The sequence below is a fragment of the Dendropsophus ebraccatus genome, chromosome 1 (assembly GCF_027789765.1).
Source record: "Dendropsophus ebraccatus isolate aDenEbr1 chromosome 1, aDenEbr1.pat, whole genome shotgun sequence".
Lineage (NCBI taxonomy): Eukaryota > Metazoa > Chordata > Amphibia > Anura > Hylidae > Dendropsophus > Dendropsophus ebraccatus.
In genome coordinates this window covers 167,564,494-167,582,456 of record NC_091454.1, presented here as the reverse complement: position 1 = coordinate 167,582,456, position 17,963 = coordinate 167,564,494, and the positions used below count along the sequence as shown (strand labels likewise).

The following is a 17,963-nucleotide window of genomic DNA, read 5'->3' as shown; positions in this document are numbered from 1 at the left end:
TTTTCTTGTGCAGCTGCCTTGGGAGATTTTTGGTTTCTTCCATCACTAGTAATGTGGCAAAGTAGATTTACTGAAACGTGTTTTGTTGTGTGTATATACAGTGCTGAATATACATTGTCAGACTGGACAAAACATTTGCATGGCCACCTTTAGTTACGTCCTGGATTGTACTTTGAGCACTGTGCATATAGGTCATATCATTCAGGGCTGTGGAGTCGGAGTTGGAGCTAGTTTTGGTTGGAGTCGGAGCTAGCTTTGGCTGGAGTCGGAAAAAAATTTACAGACTCAGACTCCAGCTTTAAAAAATTTTTTAAAAAATGTAGAATTGAATTTTGATATGAATTTATGAAGTTTTGCTCATGAATATATATTATGAGCAACATTCTAATAGGACACTGGCCCTATTACATAAGGGGGTCATGGAAAAGTTGTCGGTCACTATTTGGTAGTTTGTTTCTGAGCTGGAAGAGTCCATTGTGTGGGGGGAGATCAGCGCTGTTCTCTTCCTGGATGCTGGATGACTGTATATGAGCAGCAGTGTAATATGAAGATTTTCTGTGTAATATAGAGGAGGAGGAGAAGACATAAGTAGTGTAGGTGTAACTTCTGTCCACAGTGGCTGTGTGTGTGTGCTATGGCTGCAGCAACCTGTGTGTGTGTGTGCACACTATGGCTGCAGCAAGCTGTGTGTGTGCTATGGCTGCGGTAGGCTGTGTGTGTGTGTGTGCTATGGCTGCGGTAGGCTGTGTGTGTGTGTGTGTGTGTGTGTGTGTGTGCTATGGCTGCAGCAGGCTGTGTGTGTGCTATAGCTGCAGCAGGCTGTGTGGGTGTGTGTGTGTGTGCTATGGCTGCAGCAGGCTGCGTGTGTGTGCGTGCTATTGCGTTCCCCCACAGTGACCTTCTATATCACTATGTGTGACCCCTCTGTATATCACTATGTGTGACCCCTCTCTATATCACTATGTGTGACCCCGTGTATATCACTATGGCTGACCTCTATTTCACAGGTATCTGGCATTGTTAGCAGTGTTTCTTTTTGTATGGTGAATATTTAGTTAGAAACATAAAAGACTGTCAGCAGGAAAAGACCACCTGCTCCATCTAGTCCAGTTCTGAGTTGTTCAGGACATGGAGGCTGGAGACTGACTGCATCCACTGCACACACAGGAGAAGCTTCCGTTGTATGTTTCAGAAGTCGCCCCAGGATCATGTAATACATTAGGGAGAAGCTGCTGAGCCAGTGTGATAAATAACTCCCCTGGTATATGACTGGCCATTTATGAAGGAGCAGGAGTCAGAGTCGGGAGTCGGAGTCGGTCCTGATAATATTCAGGAGTTGGAATCGGAGCTGCGGCTTACCGACTCCACAGCCCTGATATCATTAATATATCCCAACCAGTTATTTATGATCTCTGGTGTTTCTAGCAGCAAGTATTTGGCCCCTAATAGGCCAGTCTGACTGGTGACTGTATGTAACATAAGCTAGACATTCACACTGCCTGATATGTAATTTTAAAGAACAACTTTATTAGTAACTTTAACACAACTTGAATGTGACCTAAAAATTGCTAAGGCTACGTTCACTACTACTAACTAGGCTGCACTCGGAGAGATATGTTGGCATACTGGCTGAATGGTATACCACAGTGTAACTATGTCACATCCTTTGATTTCAGTGGGCTGAGTGAACCTATACAATCCGTTACTAGATGTAGTCTGCGCCTGTGTTTTTGAATTGTGCAAAATAAATTGTCTTTGGAAATGTAGACTACATTTGGGCCAGTAAAGTCAATGTACACAGGTAGGCTGCAGCTAGTTAACCACTATTCACAGGGCTAACTAGAAGTTTGGTGGATGTCAAGCGAAGAAGTGACTTAAAGGGGTTGTTCAGCCCCACAGAATTCTTGTCTGTGAGCTCAGGCTGACAAAAAAAAAAAAAAAAAAATATATATATATATATATATATATATATATATATATATATATACTTACCTGCCCTGATCCAGCTCTACATTGGTGCTCAACTAAGCAGGATTTCTTCAGCCCATAGACAACCCCTTTAAAGGGCTTACACAACTCTGCAACAGTTTTGTTCTAGTGTGTAATCTCTCTAATCAGACTAATTTCGGGTCATATTGCAGTCTATTTTCTACTTCTGACTAAGGATCCTATTAGACAAAGCGATTTTTAACATTAAACGATAGCAAATTACATTGTTTATCGTTAACTGAAATCGTTCACTGTATTATGCTGCGTTTACACGGAACGATTATCGTTTGAATTTTCGCAATAACGATCGCATTTGAGTGATAATTGTTCCATGTAAACACAGCAGACGATCAAGTGATGAGCGAAAAATCGTTCATTTCGATCTTTTCATTTTACTATGATCGTGACTACAATCATTTACTCCATCTGATCCCAGCAAAAGAGGGAACGATTTGGAACTAGGGTCCATTTACACAGAAAGATTATCTGCCAAAGATTTGAAGCCAAAGCCAGGAACAGACTATAAACAGAGATCAGGTCATAAAGGAAAGCTTGAGATTTCTTCTCTTTTCAAATCCACTCCTAGCTTTGGCTTTAAATCTTTGGCAGATAATCTGCCAGATAATCTTTCTGTGTAAATGGACCCTTATGCTAAGTTTACACGGAGCGATAATTGGCCCGATCGTACGATTAACGATTTCGAAGTAACGATTTTTTTTTTTATAACGATCAGTGTTTAGACGGTACGATATATCGTCCGGAAAAATCATTTTGCGATTGCGCGCCCGCAGCCCCCTGCGCCACCCCGATCACCATCCCCGCCGCTCCGATTGCCACCCCGCCGCTCCGAACGCCACCCCCACCGCTGCCGCTCCGATCGCGCCCCCCCCCCCCCCCCCCCGCTCCGATCGCCCCCGCCGCCCCGGCCACAAGCATTGATTGGCTGAAGAGATGAGCCGGGAATTTCAAACGGCTCCTCTTCAGCCAATCAGTGCTCCTCTTCAGCACTGATTGACTGAAAAGGAGCCGTTTGAAATTCCCGACTCCCCTCTTCAGCCAATCAGTGCTGCCGTGCATTGATTGGCTGAAGAGGGGATCGGTGAATTTTTTACGAACGACGATTTAAGAACATGTTAAAAGATCAAAATGAACGATTTATCGATCGTTCGCCGCGTTTACACGTACGATTATCATTCGAAATCGATCGTTATCGCGAAAATTCGCCCGATAATCGTTCCGTGTAAACGTAGCATTACACTGAATGATTAGTGAAATAATGTAGAATTACAGCGAACAGTTAGCAATGATTTTAGGGTCAGTTCTAAACCGACGATCAACAACAAGATGAACGATTTTTCAATCGTTGCCTGCAATTACACAGGACGATTACCATTTAACAGCGAATTTTATTAGTATTTTCTGCATGATAATCGTCCCGTGTAATAGGACCTTAAGAGTGGTATTACAAGGCCAGACTGCTGCCCAATGCCAGGGTTAAACAAGTAGATTGGTGCTCATTTAAAGGGCCTATTACATAACTCGCTTATCGTGTGGACAGGGCCACATAAATGATCGCAGGATCGCTCTTCCTCATTTGCTGGCTGCCCATCCCTTATTACACAGGGAGATGGGTGGACAAGGAATAATTCTTTTTTTTTTTTTTTAATTTAAAGTTTTTATTTTCAAAGACAAGAAAAGAAAGTATACAATACAAATGGGAACTCGGGACGGCAAGTCCCTCTGGGGGGAAGGGGTAAATACAAGGAATGATGTAAATGCACAGAATGCAATCGTGAACTATAACAAAGAACAGTAGGAATGTCAACATCCGTAACATGACTAGAAAAAAACGGGATCAGTATTCCGGTTGATCTCAGCATAAGTCATTACAAAAACAATGTACTATCATATGCAAGCTGTACTGCAGAGATAGGGGAGACAGAAGCAAGAAGACGACAAACAAAACACACCGGACAGGAGGGGACAAGACAACAAGAGGATCATAACAGAGAGGCTGTCCCTGGCGGCAAAAGAAGGGGGGGCACCCTTCGGGCAACTAGGGACAGAAGGACGGTTTCAGGCCGTGGCGGTTCTATAAGAATCAGAATCTAGGAATAGGAGCCATTGGCCCCAAGTGGCCGTGTACCTCTTCACTGCTGCCGGGGTAACAGCAATGAGGTCCTCCATGTGATGTGTCTGGGCTATTTCCGCAAACCATTCGTCAATAGTCGGAGGGTCGACGGATTTCCATTTCCGAGGGAAGACTGACTTGGCAGCTTGGAGCAGATGGCGTGCCAGAGATTTTTTGAAGCGCGACTGAGCTGTGGGGAACATGAAAAGCAGCGTCGCTTCAGGGGTATTAGGGATAGTGATGCCGGTAATTTCCTTAATGAGGCGCAAGACCGTGGGCCAAAATGACCGCAATTTGGGGCATCCCCACCAAATGTGTGTCATGGTGCCTCCCACGCCCCCACAACGCCAACAAATGTCAGGGACCAAGAGGTACCAGCGATGAAGGGCAGCTGGAACCCGGTACCAACGGGACAAAATCTTATAACTGGTCTCCTGTGTCTTACATGCCATAGTAGCTTTGTGAGATAGATAAAAAGCCTTTGACCATTGTTGAGGCGTAAAAGTTTTTCCCAATTCTGTCTCCCATGCCGAGCAGAAGGAGGGCAGATGGTCCAGTCTAGAGGAGAGCAACAGTTGATAAGAGAGAGAGACGGCATGTGGGAGACAGGAAGGCGCCACACACAACTTTTCAAAGTCCGACAACATATTATGGAGAGCGTGAGTACGTGAGGTGGTCGTGTAGAAATGCTGCAGTTGAATATACTCAAACAGGTGTCTGGACAAGGGGGGTGCGGAGGGGAGAATGTCGGATAAGGGTAACAGTGCTCCCCGTTTGACCACGTGATAGAAGCGGAGAGGGGTGTCCCTGGGCGTGCCTAAGAAGGTCCGGGATATACCTGCTTGAAAGTCAGGGTTATCTTTGACGGGGGTCATAGGACCGCGACTATCCAACAGAGCACAAGGAGACCTGGTGGCCGGTAAAGATGCAAGAGTATGGCGAGTTGTGTAGGACAGAGGTGTGCGGTCTGCCAAGGTAGGGGACCATGTCCATGGGAGCGTGGACAAAGGCCGAGGGCACTGGGCCTGTGCCAACTGTACCCACAGCTTGGAAGTAGAATGATGAAACATGTCCAAGATCCTCACGTGGACACAAGATAGATAATAAAGGCGGCAATCTGGCAGACCAACCCCCCCCGCATCCTTAGGACGAGAAAGAACCTCGCGTCTGATTCTGGGACGGCCAGGGGACCAGACGAAGGAAGAAAAGCAATGCTGCACTTGTTTCCAAAAGGAAACGGGGATGCGGACTGGGATGGTCTGCAAGAGATAGAGCAGTCGAGGGAGAAGGGTCATTTTCAGGATATTAATTCTCCCGAACCAAGAGAAATCTTTCTTGGTCCAGGCTGTCAGGTCCGTTCGGAAACGGCCTAACAGAGGCAGGAAATTAGCATCAAAGAGTTGGGACAATGTGGGGGGGATGCGTATGCCCAGGTATGATATGCCTGCGGGGGGCCAAGCAAATGGAAAATTTTCCTGAAGAGAGCGCACCGTGGCGCTGTCCAAGGAGACATTGAGGGCTTCAGATTTAGCAAGGTTAATTTTAAAATTTGACCATACACCAAACCGGTCTAGTCGAGACATAAGGGAAGGGAGGGACAAGCGTGGGTTTGTGATATAGAGCAAGAGGTCGGATGGTGGACATTAGATTTTCCATGATCAGGACATAAAGGAGGGGGGACAGGGGGCACCCCTGTCTCGTTCCATTGGAAATAGAAAAGGGTGCCGACAACGTGCCATTGATTTTCAACTGAGCGGAGGGAGTGTTATAAAGGGCTAGAATTTTCGAGAGGAAGGGCGGGCCTATGCCCACACGTTGTAGGGTTTGTACCAGGGAGGACCACGAGACTCTATCAAAAGCCTTCTCGGCGTCTAAAGAGAGAACCATCAGGGGTACATTGTTAGATTGAGCGTAATGAATTATGTCTAATGTCTTGAGAGTATTATCGCGAGCCTCCCTCCCTGGTACAAAACCCACTTGGTCCGCATGGATGAGATCTGGCAGGTGTGGGTTCAGCCTGTTGGCAATTAGTTTGGCATAAAGTTTCAGGTCCACATTGAGGAGGGAGATGGGCCTGTAGCTCCCGCAGGTCTGCGGGTCCTTTCCCGGTTTAGGAATAAGGGCGACATGGGCCATAGTAGTGTGTTGCGGAAAGGGGACGGTGTCGGATATGGAGTTGAAGGCCGAGAGCATGGTGGGGCCTAGGGATTCCTGAAGCACTTTGTAGAATTGGGCTGTCAGGCCGTCTGGGCCTGGGCTCTTCCCCCCCGGGAGTTGTGCAATAGCACAATTGAGTTCGTGCAACGCGAACGGTTCCTCCAGGGTTACTGCCGTATCGCTGGAGATCTGAGTAGCAATAGGAGGGGGAGAGAAGGGCTCAGGCACTGAGGCCGAGGGTTTAGGAAGATTATAAAGGGTAGTGTAGTAGGAATGGAATGTGGATGCTATTTCCGGGGTGATATGGTAGTTACATTCGCAGTGGTCCGGATACAGGGGATATGCGATTGCGCCAGTTTGTCCCTTAAAGCCCTCGCCAACATGCGTCCACACTTATTGCCATTTTCATAAAATTTACTACGACAGGACTGCAATAGACGGCCCCACGATGCCTCTAAGAGGCGTTTAACCTCCGAGCGTGCAGCTTGTAAGTCCCTCAGAATCGGGAGAGACAGAGCATGTTTGTGGGCGAGCTCAAGGGAGGAAACCTTAGCAAGCGCTTTTGTCAGGGAAGCCGCCTTCTCCCTCTTAAGTCTGGAACCGTGTTTAATGAGGACTCCGGAGGACACACTTGAGAGCTTCCCATTGAATAATAGGGGAAGTAGTATCCACAGCATGATCGGAACAAAAGTGCGTGACCGATTGTTTAAGGTCAGCAACACAAACGGTGTCCAAGAGGAGGGACTCATTCAAACGCCAGGTCCAGTGAGGCTTGGACAGGAAAGGGAGTATGAGGGAGCAGAAGACAGGGGCATGGTCAAGGAATAATTCTATGCAATCAGATGGTGGGTGATTGCCATTGGCTGATACGGGGTCTTTTACATTTACATAGGTCATATTGGCTGTTTAATAATTGCCCTAACCTGTCACTTTAGTCACGTTAATAAGAAGTACGGGCAGAGTAAAAGCATTACGACTGACGGGCAGATTACACAGGACTTGTAATTAGTCTGTTACCATGGAGACTTATTTGCACAAAAGAGAAGAAAAATGGAGAGCGGATACTAGTTTCATAAATAACAATAAAGGCCTTAGCTTCTCAGATATATGAGTTTACTGTTCGGAGGGGCGTAGTAGCCAGACTCCCCCCCCCCCCCCCCCCCCCCAGGCCAGGAACATCCTTTTCTTATATCTCCTTATGACAGTGGGAACTCCATGGCTGCTCAAACTCCAACTTGTCCAGCTCAGCAGTAGCACACACCTTATTGCACAGGGAATGCTTCAGACACTTCAAACCTCCTTGAGCTTCACCGTTCACTAACTATATATTATTGGCACTTCAGGTAAGTAGAAAACATTTATTTAAACACAATCCAACGCGTATCAGGGGTACACTGTACCCCCCTTCCTCAGGGATAAACAGAATGAATGACAATACAAGACTTTTAAAGGGAATGTACCATCAGGCCTGGGCTATGATGCAGCCCTATTGATTCTAATGGAGCCGTGTCATAGAGAGGTGGGGGCTTCCTCCCACTGGGAGTGGGTCGTCCCGCCTCCAGTGCTTCAGCCCAGCCCTGATGGTACATTCCCTTTAAAACCACATATAGGCTCCTTTCCCCTCCTCCCCACTACCATGTGCGACCAGAACCCTCATCAGACCTGTCCATCAGACTTTCTCTAGCATTTCATTTAACCCATTAGGCACCAGGGTGTTCATTCTAAAAATCCAGTAACTCTCCCTGCGGCAATGTTTACTGAATCTGTGCAGTTGTGTGTCTATTTTCTCTATCAGATACAATTTAAGATCATCTGCATTAGGTTCATGATATTGCGAGAAATGTCTAGAGACACTATGTTTATTAAAACGGTGACTAATGTTAAAACGATGAGTATTTATTCTACGCCTTAGGGTCTGGCTTGTTCTCCCTATATACTGGAGGCCACGTGGGCACTCCAGCATAAAGTTAACGTACTCGCTACCACAAGTTAGGTGACTTTTTATCTCAAATTCCTCTCCTGAAGTGTTATTTATCACTTTTTTTGTATTATTCTGTATATAAGGGCAGGTTTTGCCCATCTTTTTACCACATCTATATATTCCCTTCTCATTTTCATTCATCCTCCCTTTCTTCTTTTTATTTTTATTTAAATCTGGAAAAGAAGGGGCAATTATTTGTCCTAGTGTCCTTGATCTTCTGAAGACCATCTTGGGTCCTTTTTTCACATATTTTTTTAAAAACGGATCCAATAAAATACTCCAGTTTTTCTTTAAAATTAGTTTGATGTCATTATTGTTAGATGAGTGCTTTGTAATAAATAGAACTTCCTCCTTTTTCTCTTCTGATTTTTGCTCTTTTTTCCATGCTCCTCTAGTTGTTTTTTTCCTATCTATTTTTTCTGCTCTTTTTCGTGCTCCTTCTATCACCTTGCTTGGGAAATTTTTTGGCTTCAGTCTTTTTTTCTATCACTTTTACTTGTTCGTTGAATACCAAATCTTCTGAACATTTTTTTCTTAATCGAACCATTTGCCCAAATGGGATATTTGTTTTCCACTGTTTTTGATGTTTACTTTTAAAATGTAGATATCCATTTGCATCAACTGCGTTAAAATATGTTTTGGTATTCAATTTTCCATTCTTTATATACAAATTTAGATCTAAAAACGAAATCTCTTGGTTACTACCATTTTCCGTAAAAGCCAGACCACACTCATTTCTATTTAAAAATTCCAAAAACTTTTTAAATTCCTTCCTAGTACCACTCCAGATAAAAAACAGGTCATCAATAAAACACCCAGAAAATTTTATATTTTTCATAAAATTACTTTTATAAAAAAAACTCCTGCTCGAATACCCCCATGTAGATATTTGCAAAAACCGCTGCGCATTTCGCGACCATTGCGGTACCAAGGTGCTGTACATAAAAATCTTCCTTAAAAATAAAAAAAATTATGTTTTAAAATAAATTCAAGACTTTCCAAAATAAAGTGCTTTTGTGCATCCGGCACCTCTATCATGGGGGATGTTGGAGTACAATGCTGCTACGTCTAAAGATACCAGTAAATCACCATTTTCCCAGTTCAGTGTCTCTAGTTGAGTTAGAAGATGCCCTGAATCTCATATATGATGGAGGAGACATATTTCTGTAAAATTCTATCCAAGTACTCTCCTAAGTGACTTATGAGGGAACCTACTCCCGCAATAATAAGCGTTCCAGGAGGACGCTGTTGATTTTTTTGTAATTTTGGCAGAAAATAAAAATACGGCGTTTAGGGATTGCTTGCTTTCAGATATTCTTTTTCTTCCTTTGTTAGGATACCATTTTTACTCCCCTCCTCTATCAGGGTAGACATTTTTTTCAGAAAAATCTCACTGGGGTCTTTCTCCAATTTATGATAATACTTTTCATCTTTGATTATCCTATGTGCTTGCTCTATATAATAATTTTTGTCCATAACCGCTATCCCTCCCCCCTTATCTGCCCTTTTTATTACTATATCTTCATTTTCTCTTAAAGAAGCAGTTCACTTTTTATTTTTTTCGCCCCCCCGGGTAGCCGCTGTCAAGTATACTTACAGAAGATGATCGGTGTCCCGTTCCCGTCGGTCAGTTCCGTCCCGCGGTGCCGTTCACATCGGGTGCGCGCTCACTTCCGCCGGCTGCTGCGAGTCCTCTTCTCTGCCCAGTGATTATACGCCGGAAGTCACTCGCTTCCATGCATTCTCTATGGAAGCGCGTGACTTCCGGCGTTCAAATGACAAGGGAGAGAAGAGGAGTCACAGCGCCGGCGGAAGTGAGCGCGCGCCCGATGTGAACGGCACCGTGGGACGGAACTGACCGACGGGAACGGGACACCGATCATCTTTTGTAAGTATACTTGACAGCGGCTACCCGGGGGGGCGAAAAAAAATAAAAAGTGAACTGCTTCTTTAAGTTCTTTAGCGCTTTTTGTTCACTCTTGCTTAAGTTTGAGCTAGTAATATTTCCTTCCCTAAGATTCTCTTTCTCTAATTTTCTAAGATCTGCTAGAGTAATTTCGTAGTATGTTTCCACGAAATGACCCCTAGATTGAGTGGGGTAAAATTGTGAGGCATTCTTCAGGCCTGACACTATAGGTTCATTTAGAATATTGCTTGTAAGGATCTCCAAATCTTTATTCTTGTCTCCCTCCTCTATTTGTTGTATATAAAGGGGAACCTCTTTCTTCCTTTCTTTTACTTCAAAAAACCTTTTTAGAGTCAACTTCCTAATGAAATCATTTAAATCTACAAATGTTTCAAACAGGTCCATATTGGAGGAGGGATAGAATGTCCTCTAGTTCTTCCCACGTTATCTGGTGCTGGCAAATATTAAACACTCCACCTGTTCTCAAATCTTCTCTATTGGGGAATTCTTTTTCTCCTTTTCTTTGTTTACTTTTGATTTTTGGATACATTTTCCCCCTCTCTTTCTTCTTCTTTTTCTTCTACTTCCATCTCCTCCCTCTTTCTTGTCCTTATCCGCCCAATCGGTGTAAAAAACTGTGTTAATTTCTGGGGGCTTCTTATCATTAGTTGCGTTTGCTCTAGTAATTGCACAAGTAATTATTGGGAATTTTTTGTTCTGGTCCACTATACTGAGATTTCCTGGGGCAGGACTCGCACTCTCCTCCGGTCTGTTTGCAGCTCTTAATGGTAGGGGACTTACTGACTGTGGGTCCTTGAGTGTGAGTGGTAACCCTAAAAAAGAGAGGGGGGAATGGGTGGGCGCTGATATAGAAGATTGTTCAAGGGGTGTTGATTGAAGCGATTTATCCCTTGCTCTCTCTGTCTCTATAGTGCATTTCTTGTTGGTATAATTAAATTTACTATTATAGTAAATATAAAAGTTCTAGTCAATGTCCTAGTTACTTGGTTGGAAACGTTCCCCTCCTTCGCATATTGTTCTGTATTAGCTAACCTTACATTTCTTCTTCTAGCCATACCGTGTGTCATCTGTTTTTGGTTCATGGCAGGTTTTTCCTCTACTTTATTGTAGTTCCTCTCATATTTTTGCACTGTTGCACCAAATCATCCTTTATACCTACCTCCTCTTATTCCAAAATCTCTTTCTATCTTCTTCGTTTTTTTATCTATTAACTGTCTTTCTATTCTATTAACTCTATAACAAGCTTCTTTACTCAATGTAATATCTATACTCTTTCTAATAATTCTTTCTAAGGGTATATTCACACGTACGGACTCACAGCGAGATTCTCGCTGCGAGTCCGGCAGGTCCTGGCAGTTCCCACACACTATATACTCGCTGCGGTCTAAACGCCCTTAACCCCTTCTGCTCCGCTCGGCTCCCCCGCTGTAAGCATACATTACCTCTCCTCGCTGCACGGGTCTGGCGTCCTGCTCTCCCGTCCGGCCAATCAGTGGCTGCGGCTGGGCAACACACTGATTGGCTGGACGGGAGAGCAGGACGCCGGACCCGTGCAGCGAGGAGAGGTAATGTATGCTTACAGCGGGGGAGCAGAAGGGGTTAAAGGCGGTAGTATATAGTGTGTGGGAACTGCCAGGACCTGCCGGACTCGCAGCGAGAATCTCACTGCGAGTCTGTTCGTGTGAATATACCCTAAAAGAACTTTGCAGAGGGCTTTTCGTTTAGCCACTAGCAGGTGCATCAAATTACCTGAGAGTAGCAAAAAATGTGCTTGCCACCATGCAGTAAAAAAACTATCATTCTCAAAACTGGACTTGGTACTAAAATCAAGCCTTTTGGAACCTTCTTATCAGCCATACATAAATTTAAGAAACAGACATCTATTCTATGTCTCAGGTACAATTCCATATCTTTAACCAATAAAAGTTCTTCCTTATATGGGAGGAGGGATGTACCAGACATAACTTCATTCATTTTAAAAGTACACAGTTTACTCAAAGTCCTATCTGTCTTAATAGGAAGCACATAATTACTAGTCAGAACCTTAATACTGTCAACCTCCAGCAAGCTTTTTGTTATTTCCATATTCAAATACTGCAAAAACGTGTCCGCTTCAACCTTGAATTCCAACCATGGAGACTTATAGATCGCCATAGTGGCTGTATATTTATAACAACTAAATATTTATAAGGGACTATTTCCAAAATCGCTTTATTCCCTTTTCTTCTTTCTGTGTTTCTTCATCCATTTAGAGACTGTCAGCTGTCCCTTCAGGGAAGGGATCAGAGTTGTATTTACTTTCTCAGTAAGGGCGGGTTCACACTACGAAATTCTCGCGGAATTCCGTCAGCTGTCCGCCCGCACAGGAACGCGCTTTTCCGCCGGCTCCATAGACACCATTCTATGGGCCGGCGTATTCTGCGATCCGCTAAAAGAAGTGACATGACACTTCTTTCAGCGTATAGCGGAATACGCCGGCCCATAGAATGGTGTCTATGGGGCCGGCGGAAAGGCGCCCAGATGTGTGGGCGGACAGCTGACGGAATTCCGCGAGAATTCCCGCCCTTAAGCCTGTGGGGCACATTGTGGCTTCTGATTCCGTGTGACACCACTGTACATAAAGCTATGAATATTACACATACATACAGACATACATAAAATGCATGCTTGGAAGACAAAGGCTGTTATTTTGCTTTTCTGTACTTTTAGAACCGAGACTGTGGCTGTGAGCAGATAGGTTGGCTATCCAGCAGTTATGTCATGCAGACGTTTTGGTGCCAGGAATTAACATTTGAACATTTGGGAGCATGCTGACACTTCTTCTGCCTTGAGCACCAAGCCAGCTTTACCCCCCCCCCTTCCCCCATTGACAATACTGTTATACGCAGCTCTTGCATACTGTCACTTGTGAGCAGTGCCTACTTCTCTGAAGTGCTGAGACAGCTGTCTAGCGGGGTGGAGCCCTCAGGACAGCGAGCCATAGGTTATTGAGAAGGCAGAACTTTAATTCACCTCTAACTTCTGTTCTCCTTGAGTGCATGTGCAGCACGGAGGAGAATAGCTGTTTACCAATCATCAGTTCCGCAAGCTCTTGGCTGAGCAGGCTGGTTTTCTGTATACCCTGCTTGAAGGACAGAGAACAATATTATCAGTTTGTCTTAAGGATAACACTTATTGCTGACTTGTTTGAGACATTTAAGTTTGTCTCTATTCCTGTGCACATAGTAAGTTCTTTTCCAGATCCTTGCATTGTGTTCTGTCTATTGATGAGTAAACATCTATATATATAAACCAATGCTGTTTTGTTTGTTCTAGGTGGAGCCTTCTGGAAGATTGATGTCTGGAAGAAAACACATATAGGACTCAAAACCTCCCACATTGGTACTCAAGCTCTTTGCTTCTAGGACTAGATGACATAAGCACTTGTAATTGTGGCTGCTTTCTAACCATTAAAATGTATGTATTACCCGGACATATAGAGCATGCTAAAGCTTGTGCTTTTTCACATAGCTAGAAGCCCCTGGGCATCCCTTTACCACTCATGCATCCCTTCCCTGCTTCTAAACCCTGTGTCCTGAAGCTGGAGGCCTTAGAACTGACCCCATCTTTTCACAAGATCTGTCCTATTTTTACGTGATGGTTCCAGAGCGTGATGTTAGGCCCACTAGTTTGTGATGTCATCCCTGACCCCACCCTGCGAGGGCGACAGCTCGACACCCAGATTTTTTGTCGGTGCCCGAGATGATGAGACAGACTTCCTGGAATCAAACATGAATCCAGACGAGATTGATTTCTATGAAGAAGAGGAAGATGAAGATGAGGAAGAGACGGTAAGGAAAAACTTACTTTAAATCTTTGTTTAATAGTGTGTTTTAATCCAGAGATATTCCTTTTTTGTAAATGTTTTTGAAAGTTTTTTTTTTTTTTATTATAATTTCCACATTTTTTTGTTCGCAAATTAAATTTTACATAAAGCAAAGATTTCGTAATACAGCATTTGTATCCTGGGAAAGTAGTTTGCAGGGGTCTGGGCTAGCAATGGTTGCAAGGTAATGTATTGTTAAAAGCATGAAGTCATATGTATAATTTATTCAACGGTGCTGAAAAGCAAGGCTGTATAGGATTATTTTCTTACTTGCAAGTGCCCTTACCATTTCCACAGAGAAGCTGACATATTTTAACATGTTTTATACCACATGGAGAAAAATAATATTATTCTGAGCTGTTGTTTTACAGAACATTTTTTGATGCTGTTTGCAGGTACTAGTAAGGTTGTTCTTGACCAGAAGCATGCCAAAGCCTGTGTAAAACATGACAAAGTGTGTGTAATTATTACTTCTAGTGCCAACGTATGTAAACTCAATGAATGTTCAATAATAGGCAACAAATCTGCACAGTGCAGATAAAGACAGGCAGTATAAGGAGAGTTGTATACGAGTTGCATAGACTCACCTACCATATCACTGCATTCCTGTTCTATTAGATAGGGCAGCAATGAGCCCATACACTGCCTGATAATTGCGCAGCAAGGACTGCACGGACATCATTAGCGATATCCGTGCAGCCCTTGTAAAATAATAAACTCTTACATACCTCTTCGCTCCCTGAGGTCCTGATGGTCTGCTTCTGGCACTGTGTGAAGTCACAGGCTGCTCAGCTAATCACCGATACAGCGCTGGAACGCTGTCCCGATAATTGGCTGAACATCTGCCATTTCAGACGGTGCCAGGAGCAGACCAAAGCTAGCAGGATGTCAGGGAGTGCGGAGAGGTATGAAGGAGTTTATTTTAAATTTTTTTACTCAGTCATCAGCCATTGGCCGCTCATCGCTATTACACGTAGCGATGCGAGCCCGACGCTCGATGAGTTTAGGTCTGGACCTAAAGAAGCTGATCGTTATCTCTATTACACAGAGCGATAAATGGCCAAAGCTGCCTGATTCGACCAATTAACTTCCCTTGTAGTAGGGCCCTCAGGCAATCTTTTAATCCTATAGTTCACAAGTCATCAACACAGGACAGACCACTTCCTGAGACACACAAAGCTTTTACAGTGTCAGGAAGTCTGAATGGTAACATTGGTCACATGACCCAGCAGCAATAAGGGAACGTATGGCTGCATCAGAGCTGGGATGAAATAGATTACACTGCAGGAATGCTGATGGTGTATTAAGACTGAGGCATCACTGGAGCTAAGAAGAAGGTGTCTGTTTGCCTTAAATGTGGCTGTGGATGACAGATAGGAATTTGCTGTTGGAACCAGTAGAGGTATCAGTCTCTGACACATTATTTTTAAAGCCAGGACATATTTGAAGCTGCCCATGGATATTTCTCCCCACAAGATTGTTCTTGCTGTGTCAAATCGCCATAAAGGTTAATTATTGCGTCTGGTTCACAAATCCCATCCATGTTTCCATATATGTGTTCAGATTGCATTCCAAATACTGTGGAAACCACTCCCCCCCCCCCCCCCATTCTCCCCCAATACCGCATTATGTAGCTGGGATTATCGCCTATTGGGGGAGGAGAGGGGATTGTTTTCCACAGTGTTCGTATCCCATTCTAAATGCATATGTAAAAACACACCCTTATTGCTTTCCTGAAAAGTACTGTAACTTATTCTCTAGGTTAGATATGTGCTATGTGTTAATTTCCCTGCCATGTTAGATAACAAACAGATAGATTAAGCAGAAGTTTTGGACTCTGGCCCCTGGTTTACAATTTCGAAATGGAAAAAAAAAAAGCTACAAGGATTGAGGTATTAGCTACCTGTCTATCCAGAGAGCCAGTGACTGTGTAGAGTATCTCAGGGATATAACTAAGGGAGTTCCCAGGAATCTGGGAAGATCCCAGAAACCTTATTTAGTGAATCAAAGATGTCATGCACTCGTGCTTCCAGGCTGAATTTTTGGCATCTCCTCCGAGATAAAGAATGTTTTTCACGTCAGGTAATATCTACATGTGATACTTCGAGGTGGAGCTTTATGGACTTAATACATAGGCATTTATGTGTATAAGTATCTGTAGGGCTCACTTCTGTATGGTTTCTTGGGTTCTGTACAGGATTTATGATGGATTTAATAAACTCATTTTAATATTTTACAATTAGTTACACTGCAGACTACAGTATTCTACAGAAGAACGCAATTGAATGGTACTTAACATCAATGTGAACAGAGCCTAAGCCATAGCTATAACTGTATGTACTAGCAAGATTTTCTTTCATTAAAGAGGTAGACAGTGTTACACAAGAAACTTTCCGTACCCTGCTGTGCCTGCACATTACTCGTGTAGCTTACAATTGGGTTTAGATACATGCCTTTTATCACTTTACCAAGAAAATAATGCTGAGGTTCTGGACTGATAGAAATCCTTTTTATTGTTCAGAAAAGTAATCCTTTTCAGTAGCTGGTGTCAGGACCATGCTGGGCAGTGAAGAAGATGAAGTCACACTACGTACATTTCCTGGGAAATATCATAGCAATACTTTTTTATGTCTGTGGCTTAATCAGATGACAGCCATTCGTCTCCAAACAAATACCAATACAGTCATTGTAAGGAATTTGTGAATCACTGGGAAATAAGAGACACTGCTTTTCATGTTGCCAGATCCAGATGTACATTATCACAAAATGCATAGTTTAAATGTTTTATAGTGTTTTTTTCATGCAAGGAATAAATGTATTGCTGCTACTGTGCACTCTTCTAGTTGCAGGCATTTTTATATATAGTCATATGTCTGTCTATTAATTGCAGCCTCCGGAGCGCCAGATTGTGGTGGGAATTTGTGCCATGACCAAAAAGTCCAAGTCAAAGCCCATGACGCAAATTTTGGAGCGTCTGTGCAAATTTGATTACATCACTGTGGTTATCATGTCTGAAGACATTATCCTAAATGAGCCTGTGGAGAAGTGGCCCATCTGTGACTGCCTCATCTCTTTCCACTCCAAAGGTAACATCTCCCCGGCGTGGCCCTGCACACTCTCGTGTCACCGGACTTGACAGCTTGCGCTCCTCTCTTTCACACTACTTCAAAGCAAAATCTGTTTGAATAATTCAATGCATCCTGTCTGCTAATCAGTTAAATTGGATGTTGTACATCTAATAAGGGATATCTAATGACCGCTTGTGAACTGGGGCATGCCTCTGTTTTTATGGGCTGGAATTCTGCACGTATGCATTCCCACTGCAGAGGATTTTACTGGAGGTGGCTGGCATGCCAAAATGTCACCTAAGAAGCAACATAAAATGATCAATATAGTGACGACAAGATCTAAATTTAACTGATTAGTCAAAATGGTTCTTTGGTATCATGTAAACAAAGTTTATTTAACATGGAGCATGCATTTATTAAGATCCATTTACATAAATTGATTAAGACTTGAGTAGGAACTTTCTGACCCATTCCTTGAAGCGGTATTCATCCCTCCCCCCAAAAAAAACATGTATTCCCTTTCCACAGTATGGGGAAAAGTGTCCGCTACTGGAGGGGATGGGGAGGTTTAACCTCTGGACAGCAGTCAGGTTCTCTTTAATCTAGAATGTGCCTGATAGTGATAATTATTTTTCCAGTTTAATTACATAATATAAGCAATAATAAAACAAAAAATAATAAACAACACCCCCTCCCCCAGCTTATTTCTCAGTCAAATCATTTCTTTGTTTATATAGCACCCGCAGATTGAGCAGCACATACACAGCTTGTCATCACTCACATTGGCCCTTGTCCCCACAATCTAAATTCTAAATGACCCTGTCAGAATGCAGAGAGAGGGAAGA

At 43.5% G+C, this 17,963-nt stretch overlaps 1 protein-coding gene across 13 annotated transcripts in view; it reads left to right on the top strand.

Moving 5' to 3' along the window:
- Positions 1-17,963, top strand: part of PPIP5K1 (diphosphoinositol pentakisphosphate kinase 1) — a 147,916-nt gene that overhangs the window by 18,716 nt on the left and 111,237 nt on the right. For 10 of the 13 annotated variants that reach the window (XM_069983992.1, XM_069983982.1, XM_069983972.1 and 7 more), the window contains exons 1-3: positions 13,323-13,409; positions 13,501-14,015; positions 16,941-17,136. In XM_069983992.1, coding sequence (XP_069840093.1) covers positions 13,860-14,015; positions 16,941-17,136 — 352 coding nt within the window. In that variant the 5' untranslated portion in view covers positions 13,323-13,409; positions 13,501-13,859. Of the gene's footprint in view, positions 1-13,322; positions 13,410-13,500; positions 14,016-15,968; positions 16,133-16,940; positions 17,137-17,963 lie in introns of those variants that run through there. The other 3 variants (XM_069983927.1, XM_069983920.1, XM_069983935.1) reach the window with 3 other exon arrangements.